Here is a 19,263-nt window from a genome sequence, read left to right as displayed (position 1 = left end):
CTGGAGACAATTAAATCCTCAAGCACACCTCCGAAGAAGACTGTTGCCAATCCCGAAGCGAAAACTGAAATTTCTGATACAAAGGCTACAGAGCAAGAAACTGAAGCTGAAGCTGGGCCCTCAGAGCCCACGAAGGTAAAATCCTTAGAAACCGAGGAAGAAAAAATAACAGAGCAAATTCTTGTTGAAGAAATCAGTGCTATTGCCCCCGAAGCATCCCCCAAAGTCCTTGATTATATTGTTCGACATGCTTCGGGGAAAAAATTATCAGAAAAAGAAAAGCAAGAGGCCCAGCTTTACGCCCAAAAACTGAAGTATCCAAAGGGGGCGTTAATATTCAATGGCAGTGGAGAAGAAGACTTTTTGTATTGTCTCCCTGACAGCAAGGAGATTTCTGTCTGTCGGGAGATAAGCAAGAGCTTCGGATTCCCAACACTAGAAGACAGGCTCTCGGTGTTGTCGAAAAACGATCTGGCCGACAGCCTGGCATACAATAGCTTAAAGGTACAAAAAATAAGATCTTTGCACTTTTTCTTGAGACAAAATTTTTTTGTTTGTTTAAACCTATTGACGCACACACATTCTTCCTTGCAGGGCCTTATACTTAGCAATGCCCTCAGGGCTCAAAAAGATGCCGAAGACGAAGGGTGCGCTATAGCCCTGAGCAACCTTCGTTCCGAAGTAATTGAACTGCGGAACGAGGGTCTCGAAAAAGATAAAATATTACATTCATTGATAAATAGAATAAAAGAAGACGAAGCTACGTTTAAAGGTCAAGCTGAGGCTCAGAAGCGTGAAATTGAAGATCTTCGGAAACAATTGGCCAGAGCCAAAGAGGAACGCATACTTGAAGAAACGAAGCGAGAACTCAGCGACCAATGGGCAAATCATTTAGAGGGAACTGTTGAAGAGCTTCGCTCGTCCAAGAAAAGGTGCTATAACAAATCTATGGAGTGTGTTAAGAAGTTGAAAGCTAGTTTCGCCAGCGTCGGCACATTCTCGAGCGAAGAAAACTTTACAAGAGGCAACCCCGAAGGTCCGATCGAATGGATTAATCACGAAGTTGAAGCCTTCGAGGAAATTTTAAATAGCCGCGGAGACATATGTGCTTTCTCGGGTGCCAGGGGGATTGCCACCATTTTGGAGAAAAAGGGCTGCGATCATGTAAAGATTTTAGCGCAATCCGAAGCTGGCTTGTCCTTCGAAGATGCGAGAGATCCTTCAGCCGAAGCTAGCATGGTTGGTGGAAAATTTTTCACCGATGTTTGGGATAATGGTGGTCGAGAAATGGCTCGAGAAATTATTCAGAAAAGCGAAAAGGGTATTCACGACGCTAGAGAAGTAGCTGAGGCTGCTGAGAAGAGCGCAGAGCCCGAAGGGCAACTAGGTATTAACTAATGGTTTTTATTGTGTTGTAATTTTTGGTTTTAAACTTTGTTCGCAATTTGTAATAGCAATGTAGCCGTATCCTGTCCTTCTTCAGATCCTGCTAAAGCGTCTCCGGGCCCTCGCCCGAAAGGAGACGACGAAATTAAAAAGATGGCTGAAGCTATTATGGACGAAGTTGTCAATCGGCTCCTGAATGAGGCTGCAGAAGTTGTTCTGAAAGAAGATTAAATACTATTGTAAAAACTTCTGAAATGTAATATGTGTGACATCTTGTAGCCCTGAATGTAATATACCTGCTTTTATTGTTTAATTCTTTACGATGCATGAAATTTTACATACGTACCGTTTTTGAGTCTTTGACGAAAAAACACCTTCCCTTCTTTTCATGCTTCGTGAAGAAGAATTTTCATTTGTCACAACAATATCCGTAGTGTTCTGATGAATAATTTCCAGCTTCGTGAAGATATTCTCCGAAGCTACACTTCCGAAGATCAATAGTGTATCTCCTTGCGACTTAGCATGACTTTCTCCTTTTTCAAAACATTCTTCCGAAGATCGATATCGTGTCCCCTTCTTGTGCCATATGCAGCATGATGTATGATGCTTATGCTATGCGAAATGATGCGATGATGTTATGTTATGTAAGATGGTGTTTATTCCGAAGATACACACACATTCCTGCGATAAAACACATAATCTTTTTAAATCAGCGTTGTCTTTTTACTATAAGCCTCCCTTAGGAGCTTCTTCGCCTTTTACTTCAGCGGAATCAGCGTTTATTTTTCGCTGTAAGCCTCCCTTAGGAGCTTCTTCGCCTTTTACTTTCAGCGGTATTCGCGTTGACTTTTCGCGCTTCGCCTTTTACTTAGGCGGTATCAGCGTTGACTTTTCGCTGTAAGCTCTGCATTCTCTTTGGAACGACTTTGGAGCAGAAAACTTACACTGCGCTCCCTTTGGAGCGGCTTTTTGTGACTTCGACAAACTTACTCTGCGTTCCTTAGAACGACTTTTTGTTGCTTCGAAGAATTTTTGATAATTCGAAGGTCCTCTTTGTTATCGCAAATCTTTAAGCTTCAACAACTTAAGCCTGTGGAGAAAATATATTTTCCTTGTGGCAAACAACGAAACTATTACATGAAATCTAAACAATGTCCTTTATTACACAGAAAATAAAACTGAATGAAAAAGACCTCTATCAAGGTAGGATATTTGTCAATAGATGTGCTTTGACTCTGGCACAGTGCTGTTGACTGTGCGAGCTTCGGACTGTTCTCTGAAGTCCCTTTGGTGTGGAGCATATTGGCTCCCTTCTGGCTGCTGGCCTTGTTGCATCGGTGGTGGAGGCGGAGGCTGTTGCCAGGAAGCTTGAGGTTGGCTCGCCGAAGCAACAGAAACTGCAGGGTGGTTGCCTACATATTCTGGGATGTAAGGCGAATGATACGAAGCAGTGTGCATGACCTGCTTCGGCTGAGCCTGTTGTGCTGCCGCTTCGGCTATTTCCTTTTGCTTCTGGATGGTAACATGGCACATCCTGGTGGTATGACCTTTGTTCTCACCGCAGAACAAGCAAAAAATTCTTCTTGGTTGATCGCCAAATCTTCCGCCGAAGCCCCTGGCGCCTCTGCCTCTCGGAGCTGGTGGTCGGAAGGAGCCTTGCTGTTGCCCCGAAGCCTGTGAGTAGCACTGTGGCCTTTGCTGTTGGCTCCCCCTGTCATCATTTTGGGTAGAGTTATGAATTGATCTAACGTGCCTCGGATAGAACCTCCCTCCGAAGCCCCTGGTCATTTCAGAAAACCTGAAAGCCTCCTCCCTTCTTTGGCGAAAATCATTATCGGCCCGAATGTACTCGTCCATCTTCTGGAGCAGCTTCTCCAAAGTTTGAGGAGGCTTCCTAGCGAAGTACTGAGCTGAAGGTCCTGGCCGAAGCCCCTTGATCATGGCCTCAATGACAATTTCGTTGACCACTGTTGGTGCCTGTGCCCTCAAACGCAAGAACCTCCGGACGTACGCCTGAAGGTACTCTTCGTGATCCTGGGTGCACTGGAATAGAGCTTGAGCAGTGACTGGCTTCGTCTGAAACCCTTGGAAGCTGGTTAACAATAAGTCCTTCAGCTTTTGCCATGAAGTGATCGTTCCTGGTCGAAGGGAGGAGTACCAGGTTTGAGCAACACTCCTGACAGCCATAACAAAAGATTTCGCCATGACTGCAGCATTGCCACCATACGAAGATATTGTTGCTTCATAGCTCATCAAAAACTGCTTCGGGTCTGAGTGGCCATCAAATATGGGAAGCTGAGGCGGCTTGTAGGACGGAGGCCAAGGTGTAGCCTGCAGCTCAGCGGATAGAGGAGAAGCATCATCAAAAACAAAATTCCCATGATGGAAATTGTCATACCAATCATCTTCATTGAGGAAACCCTCCTGATGAAGGTCTTGGTGCTGAGGCCTTCGGTGTTGCTCATCCTGAGTAAGATGACGAACTTCCTCAGAGGCTTCGTCTATCTGCCTTTGCAGTTCAGCTAGCCTGGCCATCTTTTCCTTTTTCCTCTGCACCTGTTGATGAAGCATCTCCATGTCTCTGATTTCTTGGTCTATCTCATCCTCTGGCGGTGTCGGGCTAACAGCCTTCCTTTTCTGGCTTCGGGCCTCCCGAAGAGAGACAGTCTCCTGATTGTGGTCCAGCGGTTGGAGAGCTGCAGTGCCAGTTGCTGAAGCTTTCTTCGACGCCATAGCGAAGGTTTATGATCGCCGAAGGTGTTCAAAAACTCAAAGAGTGGAAATGAGTTCACCGGAGGTGGGCGCCAATGTTGGGGACTTGTTCTCAAATGCTATGAGTTAAGAACAAGGCAACACAGAAAATGTTAATCGATAAAGTCATTCGTCCTTCGAAGCATTATTTCCCTTAGGATATAATGATTTTTGGACGAAGGTTATGAAGGACGTACCTTCATAAACACAGCATGCAATGATGAAGAATGAAGCACAAAAAATATGAAGGATAACATGGATAATTATATATTATTATCAACTTATTATTATTGTGAAGAAACAGTAATAACATCGAATGACAAGTGTACCTTTCAACTTGAAAAGAGATGAAAGTACAGGTATGACGCAAAAGCCAGTGTCAAATCAGCGTGAACAGTACGGGGGTACTGTTCACCTATTTATAGACACGAGACACAGCCCATACAAAATTACATTCATGCCCTTTACATTTGGTAATAATTCTATAGTATTCCACCGAGGTCTGAATAGTCTTTTCATCTTTAAGTCGGTTTCATTTTCTGCTAGCACGCCGAAGCTTTCCCGCTCACATCTTCGGCGCTGTATCAACCTTCGTATTAGGCTTCTCCTACTGTAATTCCGACTCGGGTCCGAAGGTACCTGTTCACACATTATGCTCCAGAAATACTGTTAAATCCTGTTTTTGAGGACCTTCGTAAGCCGAAGGCCCCCAACACAACGGCAAAGAGTTCTCTCAAAGCTTATTGCCTACCTGTGCAAGAATAACACCGAACAAATCAATGGACATCCCCGATACAGAGACCTTCCCCCCGCCCCCCAACACACACACACACCAGCACCACCACAAATCACACTAGATGTACACACCACCATTTTTTTTACAGGACATATGGACACGAATGGGAGAAAATTGCAGCTATCGATCCTCCTGGGAAGTTGCCTTCTCAATCTAGCTCTGCTATGAAGTTAGGCAGCTCGCCCTGGCAGAGGTACTCGTCACAGTGCGACGCCGATCCCCAGCCCCTCCGCAGCCGGAAGATGTCCTCCGTGAAGGTGGACCCTGACGATCCTATGAATACGTTTGATAGCGCACAGATCGTCTTGTCAAGCATCGCGTCAACCTGAACAAGCATTACAGAAGCGTATCGTTGTTTAGTAAAACCGTCACACTCAACATGAGAAAAAAAAACTACACAAGACCATATATGTACCTGACCATCTCCACCCATGCGGTTTCTGTTTAGCAAGGCATCCCATTTCTCGGAGCTGTGGTGCTCTGGCCTCTTCACGAGAGGGACTTGCCTGTCGTTGAACACAACCAAGGACTGCAGAAGATTTGTTTCGCTCTCAGCAGCATCAGTAGATAAATATATCACAGGTGCATTGGCCTTCTCAACGATTCGCAGAATGCATTCTGCAGCCTGGGGGATGGGGAAGAAGCAGCTCTCTTTCTTCACATTACTACATGATCAGCAAGAGGAAATTAGTCATTTGTCCCACAATAACATTGTCCGCAGGGTTAACTGCAAATGAGGCACAGACCACAAAGACTTGACCAGAAATAGCACTGCAGATTCCCCAGAGTATGTGCTAAATGCCATGTCCAACCAAGCTAATATCCAAATATCAACAATATTTTTTATGTGCACTGGGTACTAGTTCATACCGTTTTAGACATATGACACAGTACTCCAACAACTGCGTTGCCACCACAGGCAACAGTAAATAACATAATGAATGAGATATCTCTAAGGCATAGATCATTAAGCTACCTATATTTATGTATCCCAACAAATGGGGAAAACATTGCGAGTTCATGTCCAACTAAGCTGTATCACCATACAAACTCCCCAGATTCAGTGCTGAATATCATGCCCAGTTCCAACAAGCTATATGCAAATACCAACAACAAGATCACTTTGTAGTTGTGATGTACCAGGTACTAGCTTCATGTAGTTTCATACATATAACTTTATACACTGGTAGCTAATTATAGACAACCTTAAGCGTCTAACAACCGTGTCAAACATTTAAGACACAGATGATAGATCTGTATATCTAACATAACGTGGAGAAAGTAATATTGTAATAGCATATACAATTCACACCATTCGACCTGAACGAATAGACCAATATAACTAGAAATAAGATTTTCTTAGCTTTAGATAAAAGCAAATATAAATGCTTAATAGATTACACAACTATGAGGCATAGAGGACAGCTTGTTTCAGTGACCATTATGGAATAAGATTGATTGGCATGCAAGGTCAGTTGAATTTTATATATGAAATAATTAACAAACAAGAGATTTAATCGTACTGACGTGTCCATCAATGCACGACCATTGTGTGTAACCACTACTTTTGAAATTAAAATTTCTCTCTTCTTGAGTCACTGCAAGACATTGATTGCTGAATTGGTATAGTCAAATTTTATTATCAGCTTGTTAAACCTATGACATAGTAAACAAGTGCAGCTACCAGTTCAAAACTGGGCAGTTACGTTGAAGAGTTTCCTTTTTTGGTCAAGACAAGGGGTGATCCAAACCCCAAGCTGAGCTGCTCGTGAGCTTTGGCGACCCGCCGACCCCTTGTGATATGCTAAAAGTAACCAATATATGTTTCCATAATGTTATGAGTCTTTAGAATATTGTTATAATTTTTTTAATATAGCACCACTGTGTTGTCAGACAAAGCCCTAAGCATCAAGATCAGTTGGTCAGAAATGTTCAACCACAGTATGAGCATTAAAGGACCCCCATCAAAGCAAAAGAAGGACAAAAACATTGAGACTAGTTCAGGCATCATGATAGCACACAACTACGCATAGTTCCAACGGTCAAACTAGTACAATGAATGCATATTAATATAACAACAAATGGCTTAACACTTCTCAGAAACTGCGCATTATGTAGAATTATCCAAGAAAACAAGGTCAACTTACAGATCCAACAAAACAAAGTCAACTTACAAGACTAACAAGGATAGTTCTTCGATGCAATAGTCAACGCTAGAGCAGACAAAATCACTCAACATCACCGAGAATAATTAATGGAAGTAAGCTATGGAACATACTACTCTATCATATCTACCGTACATTGGTATTGTAAATTCATTATTAAGCAGGCACTCGATTGAATAACTTTATTAACCAAGCACAAAGTAGTTTGATCAACTGTGCAGATGTCAGATGCTGATTTGCGGTATAAAATTTTCCATAAATCTGAGAGAAGCATCTAGAATCGAGTCCAAATATTCTTTGTCAGAACAAGTGCCTGGTTTTGTATGTGCATCACAGAAGGGGACTCCAATTGCACTGTCCAAAGGAACAGCAATCATGGAATAACTAAAAGAGGATACGATTGTGACTAGCCTAGAATTCCCAAGATGTGTAACAAAAGAGGAAGCCATCTACTGCAATAGCCTATCGGGCATAAACTTATAAAAGTAAATACGACCACTATAATATGTTTGTCTCACAAAATCCACAGATAGATAATGTTCAGCAGGTTAAAAGATCTTGTGTATCTCACCAGAATTTCAGGAATCCATGCCGTCGAAAATGCAAGGCAATATAGTTTCCTCCCAAGAAAGTCTGGACGAAACGTTGAGCAGTGAGCACTATGAGCCTACTTGGTTGAATCAATGCCTTGCACTTGTGAGCCAATGGACCACCAGGTTGATTCAGCCACTCATCCTCCATGTCAGCATAAAACATGTCGCCAATGGCAAGGACCTCAGCCTCTGTCGAAAACTTTGGTGCAATATCCCCAACAGATCTCTTCTTTGGCTCCTTCAGCTTTGCATCCTCTGGCCAAGCTGCCTCAATCTTGCTCAGAGAAATCCCAAGTCCTTTCAGCTTCTTAATATGTTCCTCATCAAGGAAACATGGAGGCGAGGCTGCATAGCATATGAACTGATCGATGGCCACTTTCTTCCTCTTCTCCACAAACTCCTCATAGGTGATCACAACCTTCCTCCCAATGCAGTCATTAATGTGGTTGATATCAAGCACCCGATCATACTGGTAATCTGCCTTCTGGCTGGGCACCACCAGGGTACGTCCAAGAAGCGCTGCCATGAACATGTGCTTCTCCAAGCAAATCAAGTGGTTGGACATTTGCCCGGAGATGCAGATGACTAGGAGGAACCGGTCTTTCTTGGGGTTCCACTCAATGGTCCGCCGGCTGGCCGGCAATTCCCTCTTCCTGCAGCCGGAGAAAGGGAGATCGAGATCCAGGCCGTCCTCGGTCGCATTGCCGGACCCTGAGCGGTGCGAGGAGAGGAGCGCCGCTTGAATCTCGCGGTTGATCTTGATCTGGCTCTCGAGCGCGGACTGGAGATCGGAGAGCGAGATGGGGGCGGGGGCGGAGCCGTTGGTGGGGGCTGCGGTGCGGTTGAAGAGGCTGAGGAGACCGGAGCGCTGGGAGCGGAGGAGGTAGAGCGCGTGCAGCTCGGCCTCGCGCATGCGGGAGGCCGCGGGGTCGGCGGCGGGTGCGGCGGAGGGGAGGCGGATGGAGGCGGGCAGGCGGAGGGAGGACGCACCCCCGTAGGAGAAGAAGAGGATTAGGAAGAGAAGCGGGAGGGAAACGAAGAGCACGAGGTAGCGGCGGGACCAGAGGACGCGCCGGAGGGAGGCGGCGGAGGACGGAAGCGTCGGACGGAGCGCGGCGACGCTGAAGGAGGAGGGCGGCGAGCGGGAGCGGGCGGAGGGGGACGGGGGCTTGGCGTGGTTCTGTGGTACGAGGGTCTCGAGGTCGTCGTCCTCGTCGGAGACGGAAGGGTCGCGGTCCATGGCGGCGCAGCGCAGGAGAGTGTCGGTGGGCAGTGAGCAGCGCGGGAGGGACCGAGGAGACGTGGAGTGAGGTGGTGACTGGTGACGGACGGGTGGGGGGAAGACGGAGGGTGGATGACGGTGACTGTTGAACCAAACGGTGGTTCTAGACTTCTAGTTTTTTGCTAGCCTACTGCCGAGAAATACCGTACATTGCCAATGTGGCAATGTAGCATACCAATACCATCCTGTTGTCTCTAACCACTGAAATTTCAGTTGACTCGAAACCTCGATTCCATTTGATATTGAATTAGACTGACGCTGACGAGGTTATTGTCCTAAATACTGAGAATCGAAGTTTTATTTTTTATGGTTCAAATACGAAGATCAAACAGTAGGAACTCATTCCACGAGGATATGGTCAGTTCGAATTTATGGGCTAGGCCCATTGTGAAATTCAATTAAATCTTAGGAAAATCTCAAAAGCTCATGTATGTGTGGCTAGAGAATACTGGACTAATAGTACCATATTGCTAGTCCAAGTGAAGTGGAACTAGTTTAAATATGGAGGTCACACTCACTCACCAAGTCATCGATGAGATGAGAGAGTGTGGAGAGCCACACGCGCGCGCTCGCTCGCCTCGCCTGGGCGCGGGCGCACGACATGTGCGTGAATGGTCCGCCGAAATCCAGCCCCTAGCCTTGCGGGGGCACGGCTTCCTTTTGTCGTTTTAATTTTTTGGTTTCTTGGCTGTTAAGTTCAGAATCCTAACCGATCGCTATAAAATCTAAAATGAACGCGAGTGTCGGGTACTGTAATTAGGGGTACCCCAGCACTCCTAAACACGACTGGTAACCACCATCAGCACAAGCTGCAGAGACTGATGGGCACGATTCAGGTCAAAGCTTCGTCTACTCAAGGGACGCGATCTCGCCTCGCCCGAGCCCAGCCTCGGGCGGGAACAGTAGTCCCAGACGAATTCACGCCTCGCTCGAGGACCTCCTCAAGCAACGGGCGCACCCTCGACTCGCCCGAAGCCCAGCTCGGGCAGGCTTCGTAGTGAAGCAACCTTGGCCAAATCGCCTCACCAACCGACCGTATCGCAGGCGCATTTAATGCGAGGATCGCCTGACACCTTATCCTGACACATGTGCCTCAGTCGGCAAGGTCGAAGTGACCGCAGTCACTTCACCCTTCCAATGACCGACCTGACAGGAAAACAGCGCCGCTCGCCCCTCTCCGACTGCTGTGCCACCTGCCAGGGTGAGGCTGACAACAGCTAAGTTCAGCCTCAGGCGCAACAGGAAGCTCCGCCTCGCCCGACCTTGGGCCTCGGCCTTAGGAGGAGGTCTCCGCCTCGCCCGACCCTAGGGCTCGGCCCCCGCCTCGGCCTCGGAAGGTGGTCTCCGCCTCGCCCGACCCCAGGGCACGGCCTCAACCTCGGCCTCGAAAGGTGGTCTCCGCCTCGCCCGACCCCAGGGCTCGGCCTCAACCTCGACCTCAGGAGGAATCGCGTCCTCGCTCGACCCTGGCCTCGGCCTCAGGATGAGTCTCCGCCTCGCCCGACCTTGGACTCAGACCGACCGCGCCACAAGGGATGCATCATTACCCTACCCCTAGCTAGCTCAGGCTACGGGGGAACAAGACCGGCGTCCCATCCAGGCTCGCCCCGGTAACAAGTAATGATGGCTCCCCGCGTGCGTCCATGACGACGGTGGTTCTCAGCCCCCTACGGAAGCAAGGAGATGTCAGCAAGGTCCCAGCAGCCCCGACAGCTGTGCTTCTATAGGGCTCAAGCGCTCCTCCGACGACCACGATACCGCGTACGCAAGGCTCTAGCACCTCTCCGACAACCACATTGGCATGTACACAGTGCTCAGGCACCTCTCTGCCGGACACGTTAGCGCATAGCTACACCCCCATTGTACATTTGGACCCTCTCCTTGCATCTATAAAAGGAAGGTCCAGGGCCTTCACGCGAGAGGGTCGCGCGGGAGAATGGACTGACGAACAGGCTCACCCTCTCTCTCGCGCGAACGCTTGTAACCCCTACTACGAGCGCATCCCCTGGCGCAGGATAACACGAGCCGCGTTTTCCCCCTTGTGTTCCATCTCGCGCCAACCCATCTAGGCTGGGACACGCAGCGACAATTTTACTCGTCGGTCCAGGGACCCCCCGGGGTCGAAACGCCGACAGTTGGCGCGCCAGGTAGGGGCCTGCTGCGTGTTGACGAACAACTTCCCGTTGAGTTCCAGATGGGTAGTCTCCAGCAACCTCTTTAGCCCGGGACGCTGCTCCGTTTCGGGAGTCTTGAGTTCATGTCCCTCGACGGCAGCTACGACATGATACTCCTTCCCCCGCAGCGCGGCGGCGACAACAACGGTCGTCAGCTCGCCCGGCGGCGGCGGACTCGACGACGTCTTCCCCCCGTGGCGGAAGAGCAGCATTCGGGTTTGTCCCGTCGCCTTCCTCGCCGTAGGAGGAGGAGGCAGGGCAACCGTGGCCAGGCAGGAGGCGGCACCTCGTCGGCTGTCGAGCGAGTCGACGACGCTGGCACCCCAGCGGGGGACATGTTGGGCGTTGTCCTCGCGCCTGAGACGACGACGAGTGTCGTTTCCCCAAGCGGACAGATGACGCCAACACCTCGCGGAGGACTTGCTGGGCGTTAGCCTTGTACCTGAGATAACGGTGCAGTCCGTCCCCGACGCGACTTCGTCACCATCCATCGATCAAAAGGTACCGTCCGTTTTCCACCCTGTGCCTTTTAGATTCAGCTTCGATCCACCAAGCGACCCCACTTCGGTGAGCGCTTTCATAAAGGCATATCCTAACCTTCCGGGGTACCATATGTGGTCAACCTGGGACCGACTGACGACCGTCTCGACCTACGGGCCCCCGGGTTCCGAGGGAGAAGACGAGCCCGACTCTGGTTGGGATTTCTCCGAGCTCGGTAATCCCAGTGCCATGCGAGACTTCATGACCGCATGTGACTACTGCCTCTCCGATTGCTCCGATGATGGCCACAGCCTTGACGACGAGGCTTGTGGCCCAAGTCGCGAATGTTTCCACATCGATCTAGGAGGTCACGACGAAGGCAACCACCTTGGTATGCCGGAGGATGACGATCCCCCTGGGCCTGCGCCTCGCGTTAACATTCTGCGGGAGCTAGCTGTGGTCCCAGTCCCTACGGGGGGTCAGGACACACAGCTCGAGCAAATCAGCGAGATGTAGGCCAAGCTCGATGAAGCGTCCCGATCCTTTGGGACTCAAATGTGAAACAATTACTAGTCCCAGGAGGCTAGTAAACACATTCCTTACTTCAAATAGTACAGAGTTTAGATAAAATTATTACAATACCGGGGTACAAGCTCGAGAGAGCCAAATTAAGAAACGCAGTAGGAAAATATACTAGCCCAAGCCACAAGCAGAACTGGGTGCAGACATAGCCCTCTTAATCAAGCATAGCAGAAAAGAAGTCCTCAGCTGCTGAAAAACATAAATAAATCTGGGTGAATACACTAGGTATTCCGCAAGCCCACCCCGCTCCCGTAGAGAGAAAGAGACCTATGATATACATGCTCAATTTGGTGGAGTTGTGGTCACTCTTCATTTTCTTAGAGAAAGGCAGATACTTGAAGGTTTTTCCCATGGTCTTATAATAACCAAAAACTCAACCGCCACTGAGCTTCCCGCTCCCGTGGCCTTAGTTTCTTTCCTAACACCTAATTATTCACACATTCCCCTTTTCTTGAAACTCATAGAGAAAGTTCTAATTGCCATACCATACCGGACTCATCCATACCAGTGGACACGGACTATTCGAATAGGTTTCAACTCTGCGCAGAGGGGTACACTTTACCCACTAGCCCGGTTTCTGCGATCTCACCGTCGCGAGACCCGAATGCCGGATCTCTTTCCTTACTCGTACGTCCTAACCTTAATGGTTATCCGAAAGGAGTCAGGCCACCACCATGTCCAAACCGGACAAAACTTTCCCCCTCCTTATCCTCCCGGTGCTCCCCAGCCTTCTTAACCCTGGGGTTGGACCGCACGAGTTCGGATTGAGTGACTGCCCACACAGTCTCGAGAGGTTGTACGATAAAGGAGTACATGTAGTGAAAAGACAAGCCGGTCCTTATATGAGGGGACAATCCTTCTGCTCACGCCTAAACCAGCTGAGCCAACACCTTAGGCCCTCCCCTAAACCAGGGAGTCCCTGATCATCCCACTCCCAGGGTGATGAGGGTGAGTACCCTTCATCGCAAAACTTTTCAAGAGGAGACTTTATTTGAAGAAAACACATTTCCTTTCTTCCCAAACCACATTTCGTATCCAGAATGAATATGTTAATGCGGGCCATCTCTCACTCACAATGCAATATTCCCCCATAGTTCCCGGCCTAGGCAGTGGTAGAGAGAATGGGTAATTTATGCATCAAGGGAAGGATGGACTTGCCTTCGTTGAAGCTCTCTTGGCACAGAAGATCTACTTCCGGAAGTTCGGGCTCCGACCCTTCTTCCGGAGCTACGGGATCCGGATCTGCGGTCCCCGCTTCTTCTAGGAAACAGGCAGTAAAACAATACATCAATAGTGGTTTATCAATCATAGTGTGCCATTTTCTAACAACATTATTGTATGTAACCTTGGAAATCCTTTTTGATAATTTTTGGTGCATAAAATATTGAGAAAACTATTTAAATGGGAAAAAGGGTGGAAAAAGAAAAAGAAAAGAGAATTCCTCTCTCCTGGGCTGGGGGCACGGCTTTTGGCCCATCCCGGGCGCGAGCGCGCGCGCTGAAGCGCTTGCGGCCCAGTGGCGGCCCAAGAGCAAGGGGGAGACGGCGCGACTGCGAGGGTGACGACGTTGCTGTGGGCCCACTTGCCAGCGAGAGGGGGGGGGAGGAAACGGCGTCGCGGCCAGACGGCGGGGTGAACCGGCCGAGCGAGGGAGAAAAGGCCGGCCGCCGGGGAAGCTTGACGGCGGCTTGCCGCCGGTGGCCCGGTTCTTCGACCAAGGGAGGGTGGTTTAGCACGGGCGGAGGCTGGCGATTCCAACGGTAGGCTCAATTTGGCCGGAGAGGGTTGGGAGGGGGCTGCCCATGGGGAGGGGGCGGAGTTCCGCGGCGGGGATCGTCGCCGGTGGGCTCTGGGTGGGGGACGGGGGTTGGAAGGTGGTGTTTCGGGTTCGCGGCTACGTGAGGGAGCTGCTCGGCCCACTTAATTTCTTGCCGGACCAACGGAGAAGGAGAGGGAGGAGGAGGAAGGGACTCACCGGAGAGGAGAACGACGCCGACGCTTCGCGAATTGTGCTCGGGGGAGGGGAGGAGAGGGATGGCCGAGGCTGGTGCGAGGAAGGAGGGGCTCGGGGTGAGCCTTTTATAGGCGCGCGAGGGAAGGGGGGGGGGCGGTGGAGCTTCTTGGCTCCGGCGAGCTTCACAGTGCCGCCATTAATGCCGCACAGCGCCGCCGAGGGGACACTACGGCGGGGTGGTACCGACGAGGACGCTGGTCAAGGGGGGGGGGGGGAGGACGGAGCGGTGCCAAACTTCCCTGTGCGGCGAGATGGCAGAGGGGAGGACGGAGGCGACGGCCGGAGGTGACTTCGGTGAGGGGACGGCAGAAGGACGACGAAGCAACTGACCAGCGGGGCCATTCTGCCAGAGGGAGCGAGCGCGCGAGAGAGAGGGCGGCTGACGGGTGGGGACGCCTTGCCAGCGAGAGGGATGCGGGTGTGGAGCGGGCTGGCGCGCGCGCGCGGAGGCAGGCTGAAGATGGGCCGAGAGAGGAGGAGCGCGGGCGCGTGGGAAGGGGGAGGTCGCGGGTTTGGGCCGGGATTCGGTCCAACAGGGAGAGGAGAAGGATTTTCCCTTTTTCTTTTTACTTTCTAATTCCTATTTCCCATTTTGCCCCTTTTTCTTTTGAACAAATTATTTTGTGGATACTCTGAGTGTTTAGAAAATAGAATCTAAGTGAGGTGCTTTGTGATCAAACAAAATGTATGCATATGATGAAAGAAAATTTAGTGGAGGTCTTGGAATTAGAGGATGAAGGGAGGGGAAAGGGTATATTAGGGTTTCAAACCTGGGTTAGGATTTTTGGGATGCTACAAACCTACCCCACTTAAAGGAATCTCGCCCTCGAGATTCATACGGGGCTTGAGAAAAGGTAAGGGTATTCCTTCCTCAGAGAGTCCTCACTTTCCCAGGTGGCTTCCTCTTCTCCATCTCTGCTCCACTGAACCTTACAGAGTTTCACTTCTGAATTGCGGGTCCTTCTGACTGCTGAGTCGAGAATCTTCACTGGCTTTTCCCGGTACTGGAGATCCTTTTGAATCTGAATTGCCTCTGCCTCGATGCGGGTTTCTGGTACTTTTAGGCATTTGCGGAGTTGAGACACATGGAACACATTGTGAATATCTGACATGGATTCTGGTAGCTCAAGACGGTATGCCGCGGGTCCTATTCGAGAAATGACAGGGTAGGGACCGACGAAACGGGGTGCTAGCTTTCCTTTCATCTGGAACCTTTTGACACCACGCATCGGGGAAACCTTGAGATAAACAAAATCTCCTTCCTCAAATCTGAGTTCCCTTCGCCTATTGTCTGCGTAACTCTTCTGTCGACTCTGAGCTTCAAGTAACCTCCTGCGGATTAAAGCGACTTTTTCTTCGGCCTCTTTAACAAAGTCGGGTCCTTCTAGCGTCCTCTCCCCCACATTGGACCACATTAGGGGAGTCTGGCATTTTCTTCCGTACAGCGCTTCAAATGGTGACATCTTGATGCTGGCCTGATGGCTGTTGTTGTACGAGAATTCGGCGTACGACAAACTGGACTCCCAATCTCTGTCGAAGGTTAACACGCAGGCTCTGAGTAAATCTTCGAGGACCTTGTTGACTCTTTCGGTTTGACCATCTGACTGGGGATGATAAGCTGTGCTGAAATCTAGCTTGGTGCCCATTGCTTGCTGAAGGCCCTTCCAAAATTTTGAAGTGAACTACGTTCCTCTATCTGATACTATCTTCCGTGGAATGCCATGCAGCCTGACTATCTCTTTAAGGTATATTCGGGCAAGGGCTACTCCTCCAAAAGTGGTCTTTACTGGAACGAAGTGGGCCACCTTGGTGAGACGATCGATTATTACCCATATGGAATCATTTCCTCTATGTGATCTGGGCAGTCCGGTTACGAAATCCATGCCTATTTCTTCCCACTTCCATTCGGGTATTGGGAGGGGTTGAAGTAGGCCTGCAGGATTCTGATGTTCGGCCTTTGTTCACTGACAGGTGTCACATCGGGCCACATACTGTGCTATAACCTTCTTCATCCCTTTCCACCAGTATCTGGCCTTGAGGTCCAGGTACATTTTGGTGGTCCCTGGGTGGATAGAGTAAGCTGAGTTGTGGGCTTCATCGAGCAGGGTTTCTCGTGCCTCTCCTACTGGCACGCACAGGCGGTCCTTGAACCAGAGGACTCCTTGCTTATCTGTCCTAAGGTCCGGAAGTTGCTCCTTGCGTGTTCTTTCCATAAGCCTGGTTGTCTCTGCGTCCAGGCGTTGGGCCTTGCATATGAGATCTTCTAGATTTGGCTTGACTTCCAGGCCACCGTTGTCTCCCAGACATGCATTTAGCTGAGCTGATTCTTTCTTCCAATCTTCCAGAAAGTTTGTTCCTTTAACCCCGAAAGGTTTTCGGCTGAGGGCGTCTGCTGCTACGTTGGCCTTTCCGGGGTGGTAGTGGATTTCGAGGTCGTAATCCTTGATCAATTCGAGCCACCTTCTTTGACGGAGGTTGAGGTCCGGTTGCGTGAAGATGTACTTTAGACTTTTGTGATCAGTGAAGATGTGGCATTTGTTCCCGATCAGATAATGCCTCCAAATTTTTAGGGCGTGCACTATGGCTGCCAATTCCAGATCGTGGGTAGGGTAGTTCTGTTCGTGCGGCTTGAGTAAGCGGGATGCATAAGCAATGACTTTCTCATTTTGCATTAGGACACACCCTAAGCCTTGCTTGGAAGCATCACAGAAGATGACAAAATCTTGGTGTATGTCTGGTAGAGTCAAAACTGGTGCGGTTGTAAGTTTCTCTTTGATGATTTGGAAACTTTCTTCACATTTGGGAGTCCACACAAACTTATTGTCCTTTTTGAGTAGTTCGGTCATGGGTTTTGCTATGCTGGAGAATCCCTTGATAAAACGGCGGTAATACCCTACCATTCCCAGAAAGCTTCGTACTTCACTGATGTTGGATGGTTGCTTCCAATTTGAAACAGCTTCTACCTTGGATGGGTCCACTTCTATCCCTTCTGCAGTCAAGATATGCCCCAGGAAAGCTATCTTCTCTAACCAGAACTCACACTTGCTGAGTTTAGCATAAAGTTGATGTGCTCTGAGTCTTTCGAGGACGATTCGAAGGTGATGCTCATGGTCCTTGCGACTCTTGGAATATATGAGGATGTCGTCGATAAAGACCACGACAAACTTATCTAACTCTTCCATAAATACCTTATTCATGAGGTTCATGAAAAAGGCGGGTGCGTTCGTTAGCCCAAATGGCATCACTGTGAATTCATATTGCCCGTATCTGGTGACGAATGCAGTTTTCTGAATGTCTGCTTCCTTAATCCTTAGTTGGTGATACCCTGACCTGAGGTCTATTTTGGAGAAGTATTTGGCTCCCTGTAGTTGGTCGAAGAGGTCATCGATTCGAGGGAGAGGGTACTTATTCTTGATTGTAACTTCGTTCAAGGATCGATAATCAATACACATCCTCATACTTCCATCCTTTTTGGTAACGAAAAGAACGGGTGCTCCCCAGGGAGACGAACTGGGACGGATGTACCCTTTTTGTTGTAGATCTGAAATCTGAAGTTTCAATTCTGCCAATTCAGTGGGGGCCATGCGGTATGGTCTCTTTGCGATGGGCGCGGTGCCGGGAATGAGATCTATATAGAACTCTACTCCTCTTTCTGGTGGCATCCCGGGCAACTCTTCCGGAAATACATCCTCAAACTCCTTGATTACATACATGCTCTCTGCTGTTAGATTAAACATCATCGGATTGTTTGCGGGCGGTTGGGCTTGACAGGAAACTGCCTTTCCTTGGTGATCGGTGAGGAGAACAGTCTTGCTTGCACAGCTGATGATACCCTTATGCTTAGCTAGCCAGTCCATCCCTAGGATTACATCAATTCCTTGGGATGGCAAGATGGTTAAGTCTGCCAGGAACACTACCCCACTTAAAAGAATTCTGACTTGGGAGCACCTGAGTTTGCACAGGAGGTCTGATCCCGGAGTTCGGGTGACCAAAGGGATAGCTAGGGGTGTAGAGGGGATGCCATGCTCTTCCACAAACTTAGCGGCTATAAAAGAATGGGATGCTCCCGAATCAAAAAGCACAGAAGCAGGAGTAAATTCAACAAGGAACTCACCGAGCACTACTCCCGGGGCTTGCTGAGCTTCTTGAGCGTCGACGTGGTTGACCCGGGCTCTGCCCTGATACTGAGTCCTGCTCTGCTGGCTGTTTGAAGGAAGTGCCTTGGAGGTAGGTGCCGATGGAATCTTGGGGCCATTCACCGAGTTGGAGTAAGTTGGTCCGGGTGCCTTCAACTGAGGGCAGTTGTTCTTGAAGTGACTGGGGTCTCCGCAGTGCCAATAGGCGTTTGCTGGCGGCTGGTTGCTTGCAACAGAGGGTGCCTGAAGGGAGCTCTGACTCTGCTGACTGTAGCGTGATGGAGTGGGTCTAGATTGTTTATTGAAGCTTGGACCCCTGGGTGGAAGCCCAAAGGGTCGAGCTCTCTGGTGACGTTCTTGCTGTTGCGCTCGGAGGACTTGGAATTTCCTCTTGATGTGCCCTTTTTCTTCCTCTTTTGCCCTTTCCACTTGAATAGCTTTGTTGGAGAGGTGAGAGAAGCTGTGGAAGTCTTGGCTGGCGAGGATGGTCTTAAGCTCGGGTCTTAACCCTTTCAGAAAATGGGCCATTTTTCTGGCCTCGGTGCTGACATCCTCGGGCGCGTAGCGGGCCAGTTCTGTGAACTTGTGCACATACTCACTGACTGACCTTCCGCCTTGAGTTAACTCCCGGAATTCATCCTCCTTGAGTTGAACTATCCCCTGGGGCACGTGGTGTTCACGGAAAGCTGCTTCGAACTCTGCCCAGGTAGCATCTCTGACGGCTTCACTGAAAGTGTCCCACCATGCTAAAGCCATTCCTAAAAGCTGATGAGCTGCCAGCTGAATACGCTGATTCTCGGGACAAGCGATGGCTTCCAACTTCCTCTTGATCGTGCGAAGCCAGTCATCTGCATCGAGGGGATTGCTGGACCCCGCGAACGTGGGAGGCTTGAGTCTCAAAAAT

At 49.6% G+C, this 19,263-nt stretch overlaps 1 protein-coding gene across 2 annotated transcripts; it reads right to left on the bottom strand.

Moving 5' to 3' along the window:
* Window positions 1-4,400: 4,400 nt before the first annotated feature.
* On the bottom strand, window positions 4,401-9,056 carry LOC100384812 (O-fucosyltransferase 36). 2 transcript variants are annotated; one of them, XR_002267351.3, is made up of 4 exons: window positions 7,670-9,056; window positions 5,349-5,598; window positions 4,889-5,258; window positions 4,401-4,776 (listed from the first exon to the last, which is right to left on the bottom strand). XR_002267351.3 is itself a non-coding variant. In XM_008672277.4 (3 exons), the coding sequence occupies exons 1-3, from the start codon at window positions 8,929-8,931 to the stop codon at window positions 5,082-5,084; spliced, it is 1,689 nt and encodes a 562-aa protein (XP_008670499.2). In that variant the 5' UTR covers window positions 8,932-9,056; the 3' UTR covers window positions 4,401-5,081. The 2 variants fall into 2 exon arrangements, 1 of the variants encoding a protein (XP_008670499.2); XM_008672277.4 differs by having other exon boundaries at window positions 4,401-5,258.
* Window positions 9,057-19,263: the final 10,207 nt, after the last annotated feature.

This window comes from Zea mays, chromosome 2, assembly GCF_902167145.1.
Source record: "Zea mays cultivar B73 chromosome 2, Zm-B73-REFERENCE-NAM-5.0, whole genome shotgun sequence".
NCBI lineage: Eukaryota > Viridiplantae > Streptophyta > Magnoliopsida > Poales > Poaceae > Zea > Zea mays.
This window is presented reverse-complemented; position numbering and strand designations above follow the sequence as displayed.